General features: G+C 42.8%; 1 protein-coding gene across 1 annotated transcript in view; it reads left to right on the top strand.

Moving 5' to 3' along the window:
* PAWR (pro-apoptotic WT1 regulator) overlaps positions 1-16,840 on the top strand; it is a 143,509-nt gene that overhangs the window by 76,458 nt on the left and 50,211 nt on the right. The window contains exon 2 of the mRNA XM_065423586.1: positions 9,088-9,216. Coding sequence (XP_065279658.1) covers positions 9,088-9,216 — 129 coding nt within the window. The remainder of the gene's footprint in view (positions 1-9,087; positions 9,217-16,840) is intronic.

The raw sequence follows: 16,840 nt of genomic DNA, 5'->3' as shown, positions 1-16,840 counted from the left end.
TTCTGAAGAGACTGAGCAGACCAGAGTGCACATGCTTTCTGGGACCATGGAGTGTATAAGTGCAGATAGAAAACTTGGATCCATCTATGAGAAACCTCCAGCATTTAGAGAAAAATCTGACTTTATAGTAGAACCTTGATGATGATGATTTTTAACAAACACCAATTTGTACAAACGACCAGTAATATGAACCCAATGGCATCCTTAAGATAAGTGTTGAAGAAAAAATCAACATCTCTTCATATTCCAATGCCTTCAGTGCACTGGCAGTTGCTTTGCGGTGACATGAAGGATAAGGAGAAAGCAATGCAGTGCACCATACTGCAGCTTATGCACTGTACCTACTGTAATTTTGAAATGATAAATTTTATGAACTCTTCAATCCCTTGTTAGTATTGGTATCACATACAAGGTATTGGTTATTGCCTATTGAGTGTCACTGCTTGTCAGTATTCATGTCTGGCTTAAACAGTATGGTATGACCTGACTCCAACCCTTCAAGTGTGGTAATGATTGCTGTAAACATTGAATGAAGTTCAGGTGGATAGCAACAGAAAACAAAGTATTAGCTCACTAAACCAGGGAATAGAAACATATGAAAGCCTCATAACTAACTTTTTTAACAAATATTTTCGATGCAATTTGATATCAAGGTTGTATTGCAAATTGATGAAATTATTGGTTTACAAATGTAAGAGAATATACATTTAGAAACACAGAATTGATAAACTCATTTGCTCAAACACTTCCCCCAACCATCCACCCACCCCATAACTCTTTAAGATGCCAGACTCTAGTGTAAGGGAAGGAAATAGAGTGCAATAAAAATCTACTAGTTTGCTTGTTTTAAAGATGCCCCAGAATATTGTGGTGACTATCCTAGTCAGTCTGTTTTTTCCAATATGTATCTTTTTCAGAGTTCTCTTCTAGCATCTAAGGCAACAGTACATCATCTCTTTGGGGCTTATCTACATTAGGATTTTTTTTCCAAATTCTCCACTGTTGCTCCCACCCAGCAGTTTGCGGGTAGCACAAGTAAGAGCATTATTTTCACAGTAGTCCTCTAACACTCTCTGAGTAGGGTGAGACTACATGTTGGTAACATTACACACAATCTTGAACTGTTTACATTAACTCCACCAGGCTGAACAGGAGGGAATTTTAGAAAAAATTGGTAGTATAGATACTCATCACAATGCTCTTCCCAAGGATACCATAAAAACATAAAACCATGGTCATTTTTGTGAATCTAATGAATGCTTTCTTCCCAGTTCTTGTAACATGCAAACTATTGCTCTAGTGCAGGGGTCGGCAACATTCGGCACGCGGCTCACCAGGGTAAGCACCCTAGCGGGCCGGGCCAGTTTATTTACCTGCTGACGCGGCAGGTTCGCCATCCTGGGCCAATGGGGTCGGCGGGAAGCGGCGTGGGCCGAGGGATGTGCTGGCCGCGGCTTCCAGCCGCCCCCATTGGCCCGGGACGGCGAACTGCGGCCAGTGGGGGCCGCGATCGGCCGAACCTGCCGCGTCAGCAGGTAAATAAACTGGCCCGGCCCGCTAGGGTGCTTACCCTGGCGAGCCGCGTGCCGAACGTTGCCGACCCCTGCTCTAGTGCAATGTTTCTTAACCTATACTGGGTTTGAGGGTCATTGAAAGCTTAGACTGCCTATTGGTACACATGGCTGAAAAACAAAAATCGGCAAAATCCTGTGAATGGTAGACCCCAGTGGGAACCAGGGAAGTAAAATACTTTCCTTCCCTTCTCTTCCTGCTGCTGCTACTGGGTTTAATCCCCTTCTGCCACTCACCCTCCTCTCCGCTATCCACACCATGCTCCTACCTAGAGGAATCATCACTTCAAGCTGACATGGAACTGTGTAACACCAAGAATGGCAGCTTTGGGAATTGACTCCATGTCAAAATGTAATATTAGAGGTGTTCTTAACCCAGAGTATGTATATCTGGGAATATTCTCATAGCATATGAATAAAACGGCAGCCTGATCCATCTGCCCTCTCCTGCCTGGCTGCCTCTAAGCCTTGCTGGCTGCCAAAGTGGGCGGGAGGTACTAGCAGGGGCGCTCCCTTGAGTACTGTGCCCTGAGCGGCACCCCAGCCCACCGACCCCTAAGGCCAGCCCTGTTGATGGTAAAGGAGCCCCCACTAGTGAGTCCAAGTACAACATTTTGGTAAAGAGACTGTTCCCAGTTGTGGGAAGGAGGCTGGTGCTAGGGATTTCTAGCAGTGTGGTATCTTGGGGCAATTCCAGCTTAAGTATCAGCGTTTAGCATGTAAATGTCTACTAAACTGAAGCGCCAACCCATCTATTTGCTGGAGGGAGGCAGAGCTTTGTCTCTTCCTGCTGAAGCCTCCTGGCTGATGTGAGAAAAGGGAGCCTTGGCCATTATTCTTCCGGCCTCTCCCTTTTTTTTTGGAGTGGATGGCAAAGATGTTTTTCTTTGGATAACTACAGTGCCTGCAGCTGCTCATATTGTAGCTTCTCCAAGCAGCAGCATGTAACTTACATAATTATTGAGTTTCATTTTTACACATGGTCTTCTAAATAGCAGTGAAACTGACTGCAAAACTTGTATTACCATGACAATCAATTTGAAAAGATTCATGTAAAATGTGGCTTATAACCACCAGAAGCTTGAGGTTCCCCACAGGGAGTCCTGCTCCTATTTCCACCTCCAGGAACATTTGTCATTTTTTTTTTGAACCCTTGTCTTTCTTTCCAAATGAGGCATCACAATCAACCCAAAAGCATCCCACCATGCAGTCTCTAATCAACTGTGGGCCACCTGCTTTTCACTGACCCATTGCTGCATTCAGATGTTCTTTGATACAAAAGATTTCTGCCTTTAATCTGCCCCTTAGTTGAAAATCCATGCTTATGACCATGACCAGTATAGATGCTGAAATGCTCTACTTTTATGTGGTTACCTTCTGCACTTCTGAATGTTCCTTCCTTGAGATCAGATGTTTGAAGCCCCTGCTTGGGACACTCATGTTTATTTTATGTGAGTAGTAAGAGTCTAGCATTTAAAAAAATAAAATAAAATAAAAAGTTAAGTGGCTAATCCTAATGTCACTGTGTTTCCCTTTTCAATAAAATAGTTTCTAGATTATAGACTGAAAGACTAAGTGAATTGAGTGTATAATACCTGCCCTTTTATCCAGCATAGTCACTGCTTGCTAGTATTTAACCTATTACATGGAAAGCACTTAAAGATATGTGGAGTACAAAAGGCCCTGTATAAGATCCAAATATTTGTCCCATCTCTCATAGGTTATTAAAACCTGTTGAACAGGTTCCTGGGAAGAGTGTTGAACAAGCCGTTAAAGAGTCTTGTAAAGCTCCTAAATAGGCAGAATTTGAACATTTGATTCTTGCTTGAATGCTGTTTGCCTATCTTGCAGTCACCATTCTTTGGCCTAAACAGTTCTGTAGTGCTGATGATCTCTGTTAAACATCTGGAACGTTCCACACCTGAGATGGCTGTGTTAATTGGTTTTGATGCGTGTGTTTGTAGACTAGCTAATTCTGCAAAGCCATTAGGTTCTTTACATACAAAGAATTCTGTAAAAATGCAAAGCAATTACTACAGGTTCAGCTAAATATTTCAGGAATTGCCAAAAAGATATGACCTAAATAAATGTGTGGTGGCTCCACCTCCTTTGAAGGTTTTGGGGAAAATGTACTATATCCCCAAATAGTATTTGAGGCTTGTATTTTTTTTATATATATATATTTAGTGTTTCATAGGTGTGCATGACACTCTTTACAAACATAGGAAGATGAAGCCTTATGACTGAAGTTGGACAGATTCGTGACAAACCAGGTTTAGGTGCGACAGTAAGAGCAGACAGCGCTAGCAGTGGAAACTGAATGCTAAGAAAAAAGGTGACTTTAAAAGAGGGATTTGTAAGGTAGTCCTTTCACACTTGCAGCTAAGTTTATCAAGCTTTTATAAATAATCAGCTGAGGAAGCAAGATGTTGGTTACTCCCAAAGTGAATTCCATTATAGCCAAGTTCTTGGGCTGATTCTTTTGTGATAAAAGGGAATCTTAGAAAATCTATTTCAGTTCTGTATCTCCGTCTCCGTGGTTGCCTGCTTAATTTTCAACACCAGTGAATCCTTAGCACCTCAAACTTTTTTTTTTAAGTTGCTGTTAATATATTGTTGTTTACTAGATTAAAGGCTTGTTTGCTGTAGACTAGAATGAATTTTGTTCTCTAACCAATTTCTGTACAATCATATCTGTCTTGCCTCCTAAACAGTAAAGTTATTTTTGTTATAAAGAAGTTTCAAAATAACAAGCAGTGGTGCTTGAATTCTGCAATTTCAGTAGTTGCTCATATGTGTTCAAATGTGATGTTTAGTGTAAACTGGTCTAGTTAGAGACTTTTCTTCCATTAGAAAAACACCATTTTCAGTTATGGGGAAAAAACATAATCTCGAATTGTTTTTAGTCACTTCACTAAAGTGTTTGTGTACAGCTGTGATTCATTTAAAATGTTTTCTTTCTACTAAGTCAAATTCAACTGCAAACTGGCAGTGAGTTGGGAATGCAGGAATATCTTTGTGGCTGTTTTCAAGTGAATTAGAATGATGAAGAAAACTTCCTACTTTTATTTTCCACAGTAGAGGTTTATAGGAAAACTGTTTATGCTACAGCATCAAATATTTATTGAAATGCTAGAAAACCTAAGGAATTTCTGTGGATTGTTAGTATTAAGATCAGATGTGCAAATGTCACATTGAATATCTGCTGTACCAGAACACAAGTGATTTGAATGGAAAATACATTTTTTAGAGATTTGAAATCCCTTGCATCGAGCAGCAAAATTAAAAAAAAAAAAAGCAAGAAAAATGATAACCACTGAGGTGTGATGCTGACATGAGTACAGTACTCTGATACTGCTGACAGAGACATGAATTCTTGTATTTGTTGTGTTTAATGATGTGGAACCATTTTATGAAGCAAAGCAAACTATTTCAGAGAAGAATGGAATGCAAGGCAAAACAACACTCCAGTTGACTGAAATGTCCTAATGGTCTAGATAATTGCAGCAGTAAGAGAATCTGTTTTTAATAACCATACTCAGACTGCAATGAGATTTTGTATATTTCTAACTTTTAAGTAATACCTTCTTAATTAAATCTACCACTTAAAGTCAGTAAAAGTCTCAAGTTTTATCACATATCATATTTTACTTCCAAAACTTAGAACCATGGTCACTAGAACTGAAAGCTAAGAATAGCTCTTCATAAATATTGTTGAAAATATTAGGTTAAACATCTTGTGTTTAAAATCGTTGTAAATATTACATCTATGTTAGCACGTCAGTATGTTTTCAGCTAGGGAATTTTTTTTTTCTTGAGACTGTAACAGGTTTTGAAAATTGCTGGCAGCTTGTCCATTTCAGAGAGATATTAACAATCCTTGTCAAGGCTTTATTAGCTGTAAGTAGGGTGACCAGATCACAGAGGCGAAATATCGGGACGCGGGGGGGAGGGGCGGAGCCAAAAAAAAAAAAAAGCTGGTGGGGAGAGGAAAAAAAAAAAAAGCACGAACAAGCGGGAAGCGCCTAGGCTGGTGCCGGCCACACGCAGATGTAAACAGCGGCCCCCTGGTCCCGGGACGCAACAACCCCCGCCCGGAGCCCGAGGACTGACACCCCGACGCCGCGGAGATGGGCACGGACAGGGGGAGCGCCCCTGCCAGGTCCCTGCGCGGAGACCGGCCTGGGCTAGCCGTGGGCGTGCCAGCGTGGGGCAGCCCCTTCCCTGGCGGGCTCTAGCTCCCCGCGGGCCTGGGAGTGCGGAGCTGTAGTGACCTTTGCGCCACTGGGCTACACCCCGCTGGAGAAGCGGGACCTTGTCGCGGCCCCCAGGCCGGGACTCGCCCAAGCATCGCGGGACGGGATCGCCTCACCTAGGGTACACACCCAGCCAGGCATGCACTGCTCTCCCCGCCCTGCCCCCTGGAGGCATACAGACTCACAGATTCTAATTATCCCCAGCACCGCGGCGGAGCTGCCACCCGACCGGCCCTCCCAGCCGCTCCTCCGCCTCTCCCTCGCTGCGTGTCAGGCAGAGGCATGCGCCTGGCACCCGGCACCAAGTACACCCCTCCGGGGCCAGGGCGCACGTGGCGGAGGTGTAGCCCCGAGGAACCGGAGTCCCCACGCGGGCAGCTGCTGCCCCTCCACCCCCACCCATGGGCGCATAGGGAGCCGGTTCCCCAGGCTGGACCCGGGGATGCCCCCCTGCAGGTACCGCCCCACCCTCCTGCCTGCGCTCGGGCCAGGGCCAGGCCGGACTCACCCCGCCATCCCCGGGCCTCCTCCCTCCAGCGCTTGCCTAGGAGCTATCCTATGGGGGAAAGGAGGGGGCGGAGTTGGGGTGAGGGAGGGGGCACAAGCCGGAGCAGAGGGCAAAAATTGCTTGTGTGTCCCGACCAAACATTGGTCAGGACGCGGGACAAATGAGAAAATATTGGGACAGTCCCGATAAAATCGGGACATCTGGTCACCCTAGCTGTAAGGAACCATGAGGAGCAGATGATCCATTTCACAGGTGGATCTCAGCAAACTTCTCTTAGCGCATCTGTACGCAGTCATAAGGCACCATAGCATTTTGTGGCTCTGCACAGCTCACAATTGCCTTAGCACGAGCTGGTCTATGGGTTCTGCTCCATGTTTCAGTTGGGAGGGGAGGCAGTCTCCCCGCCCTCCTCTCACTGTAATCATGCAGTTTTAGGCTTACACAGCTGCTCTCCTGTCAGGGAGTGAGCCTGACACTACACAGTTCAGTTGCAATCTCATTTGGAGTATTTGTGTGTAATGCACTTTGACAATATCGATTTATTGTCACTATTGTGTGTCCTTTGAGCTCATGGGAATGGTGATGAGGGGTGGGGGAGATGCACTGCTCAGTGTGCTGCTAACTTAATATTTTTCTCTAAAATGTTGAGGGTGGGAATCCCATACCAATCACGATGTTAATGTCCAAAACTGCTAAGGGTATTTTCAATACAATTCTTAGTAACAAGTAGACAATCCTTGCACTGAAAAGCTAATCATATTTGGTGGGGAAAAAAATGTTTCGTCTCACTATGATTGCTACAAAATCTAAATTAGGTGCATTTGAGATGAAGTTGAATCAGCAGAGGAAGAGGGGTTTTTTTTCTGATTAAAATAGCAACTTAACTACTTCAGAGGTTTTGTATTCTGTGTACATTTTGTGTAAATTTAGATTGATAACCTTTTAAAAATGTAAAGAGTTTATTTGAAATAATTGCTTTCTGCTTGTTTTTTTTATAACTTTAAGATTTATTACATGATAGTTTGAGAGAGCTTTCCTCACTCTAATCTCAAAGTTGAAAACTTTTTTCCTTTGAGGTTTTCCAGGGTTTTCGCTTTATTAATTGAATATTTTGAAATGTGGGGGCAGAATCTGCACTGAGTTTTAATCTTCGTTTTTATTTTTCCAGTAAAGTATCATACATCCACTGTGTGACACTAATCTTCACTTCATTTGAGAAATCTTGTATCAAGTCAATAGTTCTTTTTGTAGAAGTCTGACTTTGTAAGAACTAAAGATGAATTCCTTTCTCTTTTTGGTTTCAATTGTTTGGGTTTGTTTTGTTTTATTTAGTCTTGTGTTCCATCAGAATGAATTATTAGGATAATGGCTGGTCTTCAGCTTCTAGTGCTATAGCCTGTAGCACTTTCTATGTTATAAATGCTAGTGTATTCTGTCTTTAAGAGGAGACTCTCTCATTAATAAGGCTACGTTTTAGTCACGGGTATTTTTAGTAAAAGTCGGACAGGTCATGGGCAGTAAACAGCACCAGCAGGGGTCCCGGGCCATCCCCCTCCAGCAGCCCCGGTTCCCCCACCCAACTGTCTATGACTTTTACTATATACCGCTAACTAAAAGTTGGGTGGGGGAACCGCGGCTGCTGGAGGGGGATGGCCCGGGACCCCTGCTGGTGCTGGGGTCGGGGAGGTGGGCTGTGGTGGCACCGTGCGACCTGGGACCCCTGCTGGTGTGGGGAGGTGGGTGGAGAAAGGGTTGGTGGGGCTGGCAGGCTCCCTACCTGGCTCCGATAAGCATGTCCCTGAAGCTCCTAGGGGGAAGGGTAGCCAGGGGGCCTCTGTGTGCTGCTCCCGCCACAAGCACTGGTTCTGGCAGCTCCCACTGCCTGGGAAACGCAGCCAATGAGAGCCTAGGAGCTGCAGGGATATGCCGGTGGGAGCCGGGGAGACCCCCTCAGGTAAGTGCTGCCCCGCACCCCAATTCCCTGCCCCAACCCTGAGCCCCCTCCCACACATCCAAACTGCTGCTGCTGGCCCAGGAGCTGCCTGGCTCGGCCAGCCCCTGAACCGGCACCTGCAGAAGTCATGGAAAGTCACAGAATCCGTGACCTCTGTGACAGTCACGCAGCCTAACTCATTAGTACTAGTTAGACAATATGGGTGAGGTAATATCTTTTATTGGACCAACTTCTGTGGGTGAAAAAGACAAGCTTTCAAGCTACACAAACTACTGAAAACAAAATCAGACCACTAGATTTGTTTAATGTTAAGAGTGCAACTGAGATGACAAAAGCATGGAAACTTAAAATTAAGGCAGAAAATTCAGATTGACGTTCCAGACTTAGCAAATGCTGCTGTGCCAAAAAGAAGGTCCAGTGGTGTGTGTTGAAGTGTCAGTCTGGTTTTTCTACTTTAACTCTACATTTCCTCTCTTATTTCCTTTGTTGGGCTTGTACAGGCCTACAAATGTTGCTCATGCCAATTGGGAGTTTTTTGGGGAACTGACTTTTTCTTAACTACTATTTTTTTTTTAAAAAAAATTAGTTTCCTAAACTTGATCCCTATATTTAAACTATTTTAGCATGACCAATATAGAATCAAAATGCCATGTTAATTTAAACAAAATACATAAATCTCGAACTAACCTTTGAAAGTATTAATACTGATGTATAAACTTCATAGACTGCTTCAGTTTTTGTTTGCATACAAATCCAAAACGTAAAATAGCTTTTTTCAGCTGAGTATTTTGTTTTTAGAGTCTAGATGAATATGACGATGATGAAACAGGACAGAAGGAGCGAAAGAGAGAAGATGCTATTACACAGCAGAATACAATGCAGAATGAATCTGCCAGTGTAGACCCAGGTGGCTCATACCTAATACAGGTGAGAACTTAAATTTTTGTTCCGTTTAAAATTTAATTCAGTTGCTAATTCCAGACTTAAATTTGGTTAATCTCATGTTTCTGACTTCTGTTTCAACTCCTACCAAGGCAGTAAACTATTTTGTAAGTGGAAACAAGTGATCAAAATAGGTAGTCCATTGTATTACTTAAAATGTACATTGATTTAGTCATCCTTCATTTTTATCACATTTAAAATGCTCATTAATTGTATTTGTCTTGTTACATTGTTCCCTGATTTTCTTTTATAAGAAAGGATCTATAAGTAGGGCCCTACCAAATTCACAGTCCATTTTAGTCAATTCCACAGCAATAGGATTTTAAAAATCATGAATTTAATTATTTCAGCTATTTAAATCTGAAATTTCAAGGTGTTGTAATTGTAGATGTCCTGACTCAAAAAGGAATTGGGGGGGAGGGGCGAGGGGGTTTGCAAGGTTATTGTAGTGGGAGTTGCAGTACTGCTACCCTTACTTCTGCGCTGCTGCTGGTGGGGTGCTGCCTTCAGAGCTGGGCTCCCGGCCAGCAGCCACTGCTTTCCGGCTGAAGTCAGCGCAGAAGTAAGGGTGGTAATACCATGACCCCCCTAAAATAACCTTGTGACCACCCCCCCACCCCCCGCGCAACTTTCTTTTGGGTCACAACCCCCAGTTTGAGAAATGCTGGTCTCCCCCATGAAATCTCTGTGTGTGAGTAGATCGATAGATAGGGTAAAAGCACACAAGACCAGATTTCATGGTGGGAGACCAGATTTCACAGTCCGTGACATGTTTTTCATGGCTGTGAATTTGGTAGGGCCCTATATATAAGCAAGCAGGCTAGTCCTATGGGCTACAAGCTACTGATTTATTTATGTTTAAACTTCACATACTGGGATCTATCATGACATATGTGATTTGTTTATTGACCTTTCTAAACTATAATTAAATTGAATGATTTCTGTGAACAAATTTTCGAGCACAGGAAACCGTTTTAAACAATTAGTGTAGTGTATTTTTAAGAACTTTATTGTTCATTGCATTGTCCCAGGAAAATTTCCATTAAGCAAATAAGCAAAGTGTGTTGTTTTAAAAAAACAAAACAAAAACAAACAAACAAAAAAAACATTATTGAATGTGTATATCTGCTATCTTTTTGTTTTTAATGGTTAAACTTAGTTACATGGCAAAGGATGTCTATGTTCATAAATAAAGATACCATTTTCAGGAAGTCAACAGATAACCTCTCACTTTTGCTAGTAAAAGACTGAGTAAGAATCTACAAACTGTAAACTTTTTAATATCATTATTAAAATAAAATACTGTAATGAATCATCTGTGGCAGCTCCTCCTCAGTTAAGATTGAGACTTATTTTCTATTATAAGTCTGATCTTGGATTCCTCTCTAAAATGATGATAAAAATGTCTAGTGTGAAATGCCTAGGGCCTAATTTTTCCAATTACATAAAATTATATGGCACTATATATGCTCAAAGCACGTGAGATGTTTCTCCAGAAATAAAGTACGATAAAGTCCCTATTTTACTAACTAACTAGGGAGTATTCACTTCTGAATATTCCAGAAGTAAATACTGACAAGCAGGGGCATTGCACTTCAAAGTATGGCACCCACAGATTTCAGTTGTATTTGTGCATTGTGAGCACTTTTACAAATTAGACCCCAGTGTCTCAATTCAGGCACCCAGAAAATGAGAACGCAGTTAGTGACCACCTTTGAAAAGTTTAGTTTAAATGGCTTGCCTAGCATCACCTAGGAGCTCTCTGTGGCAGATGCAGGGATAGAATTCAGTTCTCCAGGGTATCATTCAACTGCCTTACCCATGAGCTCATCCTTTCGCTTCCTTCAATCCCTTGCCTTTCACTGCACACCTTCCAACTTCTGCAACAAATGAGGCAAGGGTTCTACAGATCTGTCTGCTTCACTACATAATCCTTATTCATCCCCAGAGCAGGTCCATCTTGTGCACTGAATGAGGCAGGGATACAATCTCCTTGTCCCTTTCTGTTCTCCCAGGTGCTTTGTCCTAGTCTTTTGCCCAGTCGGTCACCGTTTTATGGAAAATAGGTCTTGTCAAACAAACCCGATTTCATTTTTTAAGGAAATTACAGGTTTGGTTGATAAAGGTAACTGCATAGATGTAATAGTCCTAGACTTCTGTAGGGAGCTTAGTGTAGTTGGTATGGTACAACATGAATTATTCACTGTGAAGGTAGGCCTACATTAAGGATCAGTGTTAAACCCATTACTGTTTGTGATTTGTAATGGACACCTTTATGCAGGAAATTAGAGGGGAGACTCTGTGAAGCATGCTTTTTTTGTCAATGACATTATTGTCAATTATGCCACGAAGATAAATACAAACTGGAAATGGACCTAGTACTATGGAAGGGCTGTATTAGAGGAAAATGGCTTACAAATCATCTGAAAAGTAATTCCTCACTTAAAGTCGTCCCGGTTAACATTGTTTTGTTATGTTGCTGATCAATTACAGAACATGCTCGTTTAAAGTTGCGCAGTGCTTGCTTATAACGTTGTTTGGCAGCCGCCTGCTTTGTCCACCGCTTGCAGAAAGAGCAGCTCGTTGCAACTGGCTGGTGAGGGTTTGGAACCAGGGCGGACTGGCAGCCCCCCATCAGCTCCCCACTCCCCTAAGTTCCCTGTGTGGCAGGCGCCCAGTAGGCTATCAGTTGTCAGCAGTTCAGCTGTCCCTCCCCTCACTGCCATGTGCTGCTCCTGCCCTCTGCCTTGGAGCTGCTCCCGGGAGCCTCCTGCTTGCTGTGCGGGGGGAGGGGTGCTAATGTCAGGGTGTCTCCCTCCCCCCCTGCTCCTGCCCCCCGCTTACCCCATCTCCATAGAGCGGGGGGGGGGGGGACGGGACGATGGACACGACAGGGCTCAGGACAGAGGGAGCTTGCTAGCAGCAGCTGCTGTCTCAACTTGCTGGCCTGCTTAAAAAGGGAATGTACTTAGAGTGGGGTCAGCATACTTAAAGGGGCAATGTGCATCTCTCGCTCTCTCTCTCTCTCTGTCTGCCATGCTGTCTCCCCTCCCTCCATTTGTGCTGCCTTGTAGGGTGTGAGGCTACATTAACAGTGTGTTAACCCTTGAGGGCTCAGCTGAGTGCTAGTTCATCATTCAGCACTAAGGCATTCCCTGGGAAATAATCCACCCTCTGATTTCACCACCTCAACCAAGCTTCACAATCATCATTGCTGTGCACAGTATTAAATTGTTTGTTTAAAACTTATGCTGTGTGTGTGTATAGTCTTTTGTCTGGTGAAAAAAATTTCCCTGGAACCTAACCCTCCCCCCCCCCCCATTTACATTAATTCTTATGGGGAACTTGGATTCGCTTAACATTGTTTCGCTTAAAGTCCCATTTTTCAGGAATATAACTACAATGTTATGCAAGGAGTTACTGTACATATGATGCTTTCTTGAGAGAGGGACAACGAGAAGCCAATTAAAGTAGATGGAATAAAGTTAGTGTATGCAACAATTTAAATTCTTTGGTTCAGTGTTGAGCCATGATGGGAATATGAATGCAAATGTTAGGAGCCTCATGGAGAGTGCTTGATGTAATTCGAGGGAGTTAATGGGAATTCTCTGTGATAAGAATATGCCAAGTGGATTACCAAGCAAAGCCTATAAGAATACTATTAGGCCAGGCATGACATATGGGTCTGAATGTTGGCCAATGAGGAAGAGAGAATTATTACTTCGCACTGCCAAAATGAGAATGCCAGGTGCATACTGGGTCAGGCTAGAGTTGGTAGTTTACACAGTGAAATAATATGAGCCGTGCAACAGGTAGCCTCTATCACAGAAAAGCTGAGAGAGTATTGGCTGAGATTGATGTGAGATGACAAGATGTGGGATATATTGGTCAGGGATACAAGAGTAATAATCACACAACAGCAACCACGAGGAAGTCCTAGAAAAAAGTGGTTCAAGATGCTGAAGGAAGACCTGAGGAAGGTTGGTGTCAGCTTGGAAGAAACACTTGACAAGAATGGTTGGAGGTGAAGAACAAGAGCCACTGACCCAGACTGATGGGGGTAAGGTGAAGAAGCAGCATTGTACTACATTCAGATTGCTTTAAAATAAAAAAGCCCTATACAATATCAGTGAAACACACATTAAGTGTATTAAGAACTGGCTAACCCGCAGACTTCCAAAAAGTAGTTGTTGATAGGGAGTCATCAAATGGGGGTAATCCCCAGTGGGATTCTTCAAGGATTAGTACTGATCCCAATGCTATTCAGTATCTTATTAATGATTTGGAAGCAAATATAAAATCATTGCTGAATACATTTGCAGATGACACATTTAATAATAAATCATACAAAGCAATCTGGATCGTTTGGTAATATGGACCTGCCCATTTGATCAAAATGAGTTTTTAATACTGCCAAATGCAAACGTTCATACATCTAGGAACAAGAAATGAAGCCCCCACTTACAGAATATGGGACTGTATCCTGGAAAGCAGTGATTCTGAAAAAGATTTTAGGGGTCATAGTGAACAAACAACTGAACATGAACTTCCAGTGTGACACTGTGACTGAAAGGGCTAATGTGATCCATGGATGTGTAGACAGGGGAGTAGTCAGTAGGAATATGGAGGTGGTGATGATTATCTCTGCATACAATATTGGTGAAGCTGATACTGGAATACTGCAGTTGGGCGTGGTGGTAACATCTTAAAAAATGTTGAAAATTTGGAGATGGGCCAGAAAAGCACCATTAAGCTAATTTGAGAGCTGGAAAAATGCGTTACAGTGGAAGACTTGGAGCTCAGTCTGTTTTAATTTATAAAAAAGAAGATTGAGAAGTGAGTTGATTGTGGTGTAGAAGTACATTCATGGGAAGAAAATACTGGAAATTTAAAGTGCTCTTTAATCTAGCGGAAAAATCATAATGGCTGAAGTCATAGCCAGACAACTTCAAGTTGGAAATAAGGCACACTTTTAACAGTGATGTTTGTTTATTAATTACTGGAACAAACTACCAAGGAAAGTGGTGGATTCTGCAGCTCTTGGTATCTTAAATTCAAGACTGAATGCCTTTCTGGAAAACCTGCTTTAGTCAGACACAAGTTATTGAGCTAAATACAGGGGTAACTGTGTGAAATTTAATGGTCTGCGATGTACAGGAGGCTAGACTAAATGATCTTGGGTTTCTTTCTGGCCTTAAAGTTTATGAATATTTATTTGTACAAGACTTCTGCTCCAAAGATCTTGCAATCAAATATAAGGTGAAACAGGTGGGTACAGAGAGACGGGGGCACCAAGATACAGCAGGACACGTGCAGCCTGACTTTCTTTTCTTGCAGTCTTGCATTGAAACGTACACCAGAGTTCTACTGCAGTACTTCGAAGTAGTTTTTCCAGAAGCTTCCAAAGGTGTGCCTATGGCCATTAAATGGAGGAAGCACTGAGCCAGTTGGAGACTAGGCATCAGTCTTTACAAAAGAAATCCACTGAATTCTTCAAGTGAAAGCTAATGGGTTTACAAAATCAGAATATCGTTTTGTTAAATGACCATGCTGAAAACAGAAATGCCCATCAAACATGCAAATAGCAAAAGCTGCCAATCCTCAAGACCGGGGAACCGTAGATTGCATCTGTCTTAGAAGTCATTAACTTATGTTGGAATCTGCTACTGAGAGTCAAATTGAAACAATTCCCCTCCAGTAACGCAGTCAGCCTGTGTGTTCCTGACCATATCTGCAGATGTTCAGGAGGGCCAGTACTTCTCAATGCAACAGGATGAAACTAAGATGTGGATTCTTCTGCTCAACTTCTAACATTTTGTGCAATCTGAGTTGGAAGAATCCATACATGAATTTTGCTGTCCACTGACAGGACATGCTGCCCAAAAGTGGGAAGGAGCAGGCTATCTTTTAATCTTTCCAACAGCTAACTCTCTTGTAGCTTGGTTGGACTTGCGTCATTGAACAGGTGTCTGCCCAGGTGATGCCCAGGCTATGATAGGGAAAGCAAAGGGGCCATCCATTCTATTGAACAGCTTTAGCAGTAGAGATGACAATGGAACTGCAAAAGATACTTAATGAGACTGTAAAATTTGTGAAATTTATTAAACGTAAGCCCACTAACGCATGCCTCTTCATTATTTTATGCAAAGAAATGGGCTGTCAACATTGGAAACTACTTTTCCACATAGAAGTTTATTGACCCTTGTGTGGCAAAGTTTTGAATCTCTTGTTCGAGCTCAGAGTAGATGCAAAGCTTTTCTGTGCTGAATGTGGTTTTCTGCCCTTGCTGAATATCTCTCAGTTCAGCTTTGGCTTGTTCTGAATGCTTCTCTCCAGGGGCAAAACATGACATGCATTCTCTTCCTGGGCATTGTGACACACAGGAGGTCATAGCTGTTGTCAGGGAATCTCAGCCATTTTGCCCTTCCCATATTGCTAAATGAGGGGAAGGGGAGGGAAGGGGTGAGAGCTTAGGGCATTCATGGTATTCAAAAGATTAAGAAACAGATCTCTAAAAGGGGCTCTAATATATCCCTGCTCTTGAGTTGTGCTTCTAGCACAAACCAGGGGGAGGGGAGGGAGTCTTCCATATCTTAAAAGCTCTAAAGCTAGAGGCTCCATGAGGAGACATGGCTCACTTTCCTTTTATTGCAGTCGTGCTTATTGTCTTTTCAGTAAGTGTTTGTACGGTGTATAGTATGGGGCCCTTAGGCACAACTGTAATTAGAAACAGTAGCAATAATCTAGTGCCTCAATTATCCGTTCGTTTCTACTTCTGAACGTGGAGGGGGTTCCTGCATGGATCTCGGCTGTTGCTGCGACAATGATGGAATCTCCAAGAAAATTATCCCTTGTTCATCAGACCCTTTTTCCAATGTCTCTATTATAGTTATCCTCTTTAAAATCCTATTATAGTTATCCTCTATAAAATTCTTCTGCAAATGCACACACTTTGAATGTCTCATGCATTAATTCACTTGGTAAGCTTCAAAGGCAGAAGCCTCAATAGAGGCAGTTAAACATCCTACCTTTTGGTTGATGGTGTCAGTGCTTTTTACATCAGTATAAGTTTGATGTGCTAGGCTCCAAAGTTTCCTGCCTTCTCAGCATCCAGATGTGTGTGATACCCTGGTGCTATGGTGAAGCATTGAGTCACTCACTATACTGCCTTGGAATAGACTTGAAGTATATACTTAATCTCCCGCAAAGTACATAGCTCTGCACAGAAAGGAGCCCTCTGAACTCTTGAGACACCTTCCAATTTACTCACGGTGTCTGGAAGCTAAAGATAAACTGCCACTGACTGCAGCCTCCATAGTGTCCACGCCAGTTATCATCCTTGAGGCCAAGGCATGGAAGGACATACAGGATAGCTTGCTATCCTGTTTCCATAGCTCTGTGTTATCCGCTTCAAAGACGTGTGTACTTCATCAGAATAGCCAAAGCTTGGTCCCAATACAGAGTTCCCTTGGAGATCTTAGCATGCTTAGTGAAGACTTTCAACTTTTTTCTGTCCGTGTACTCGGCACTGTTGTGTATATGATTACATTGGTGCATCTGAGGTTGATGCCTGCTGTCAGAGTATCACTTAAACTTCTAGAATCAACAC

Source organism: Emys orbicularis, chromosome 1, assembly GCF_028017835.1.
Source record: "Emys orbicularis isolate rEmyOrb1 chromosome 1, rEmyOrb1.hap1, whole genome shotgun sequence".
NCBI classification, from domain to species: Eukaryota; Metazoa; Chordata; order Testudines; family Emydidae; genus Emys; species Emys orbicularis.
Note: the sequence above shows the minus strand (reverse complement) of the source record. Positions and strands in the feature narration are given on the sequence as shown.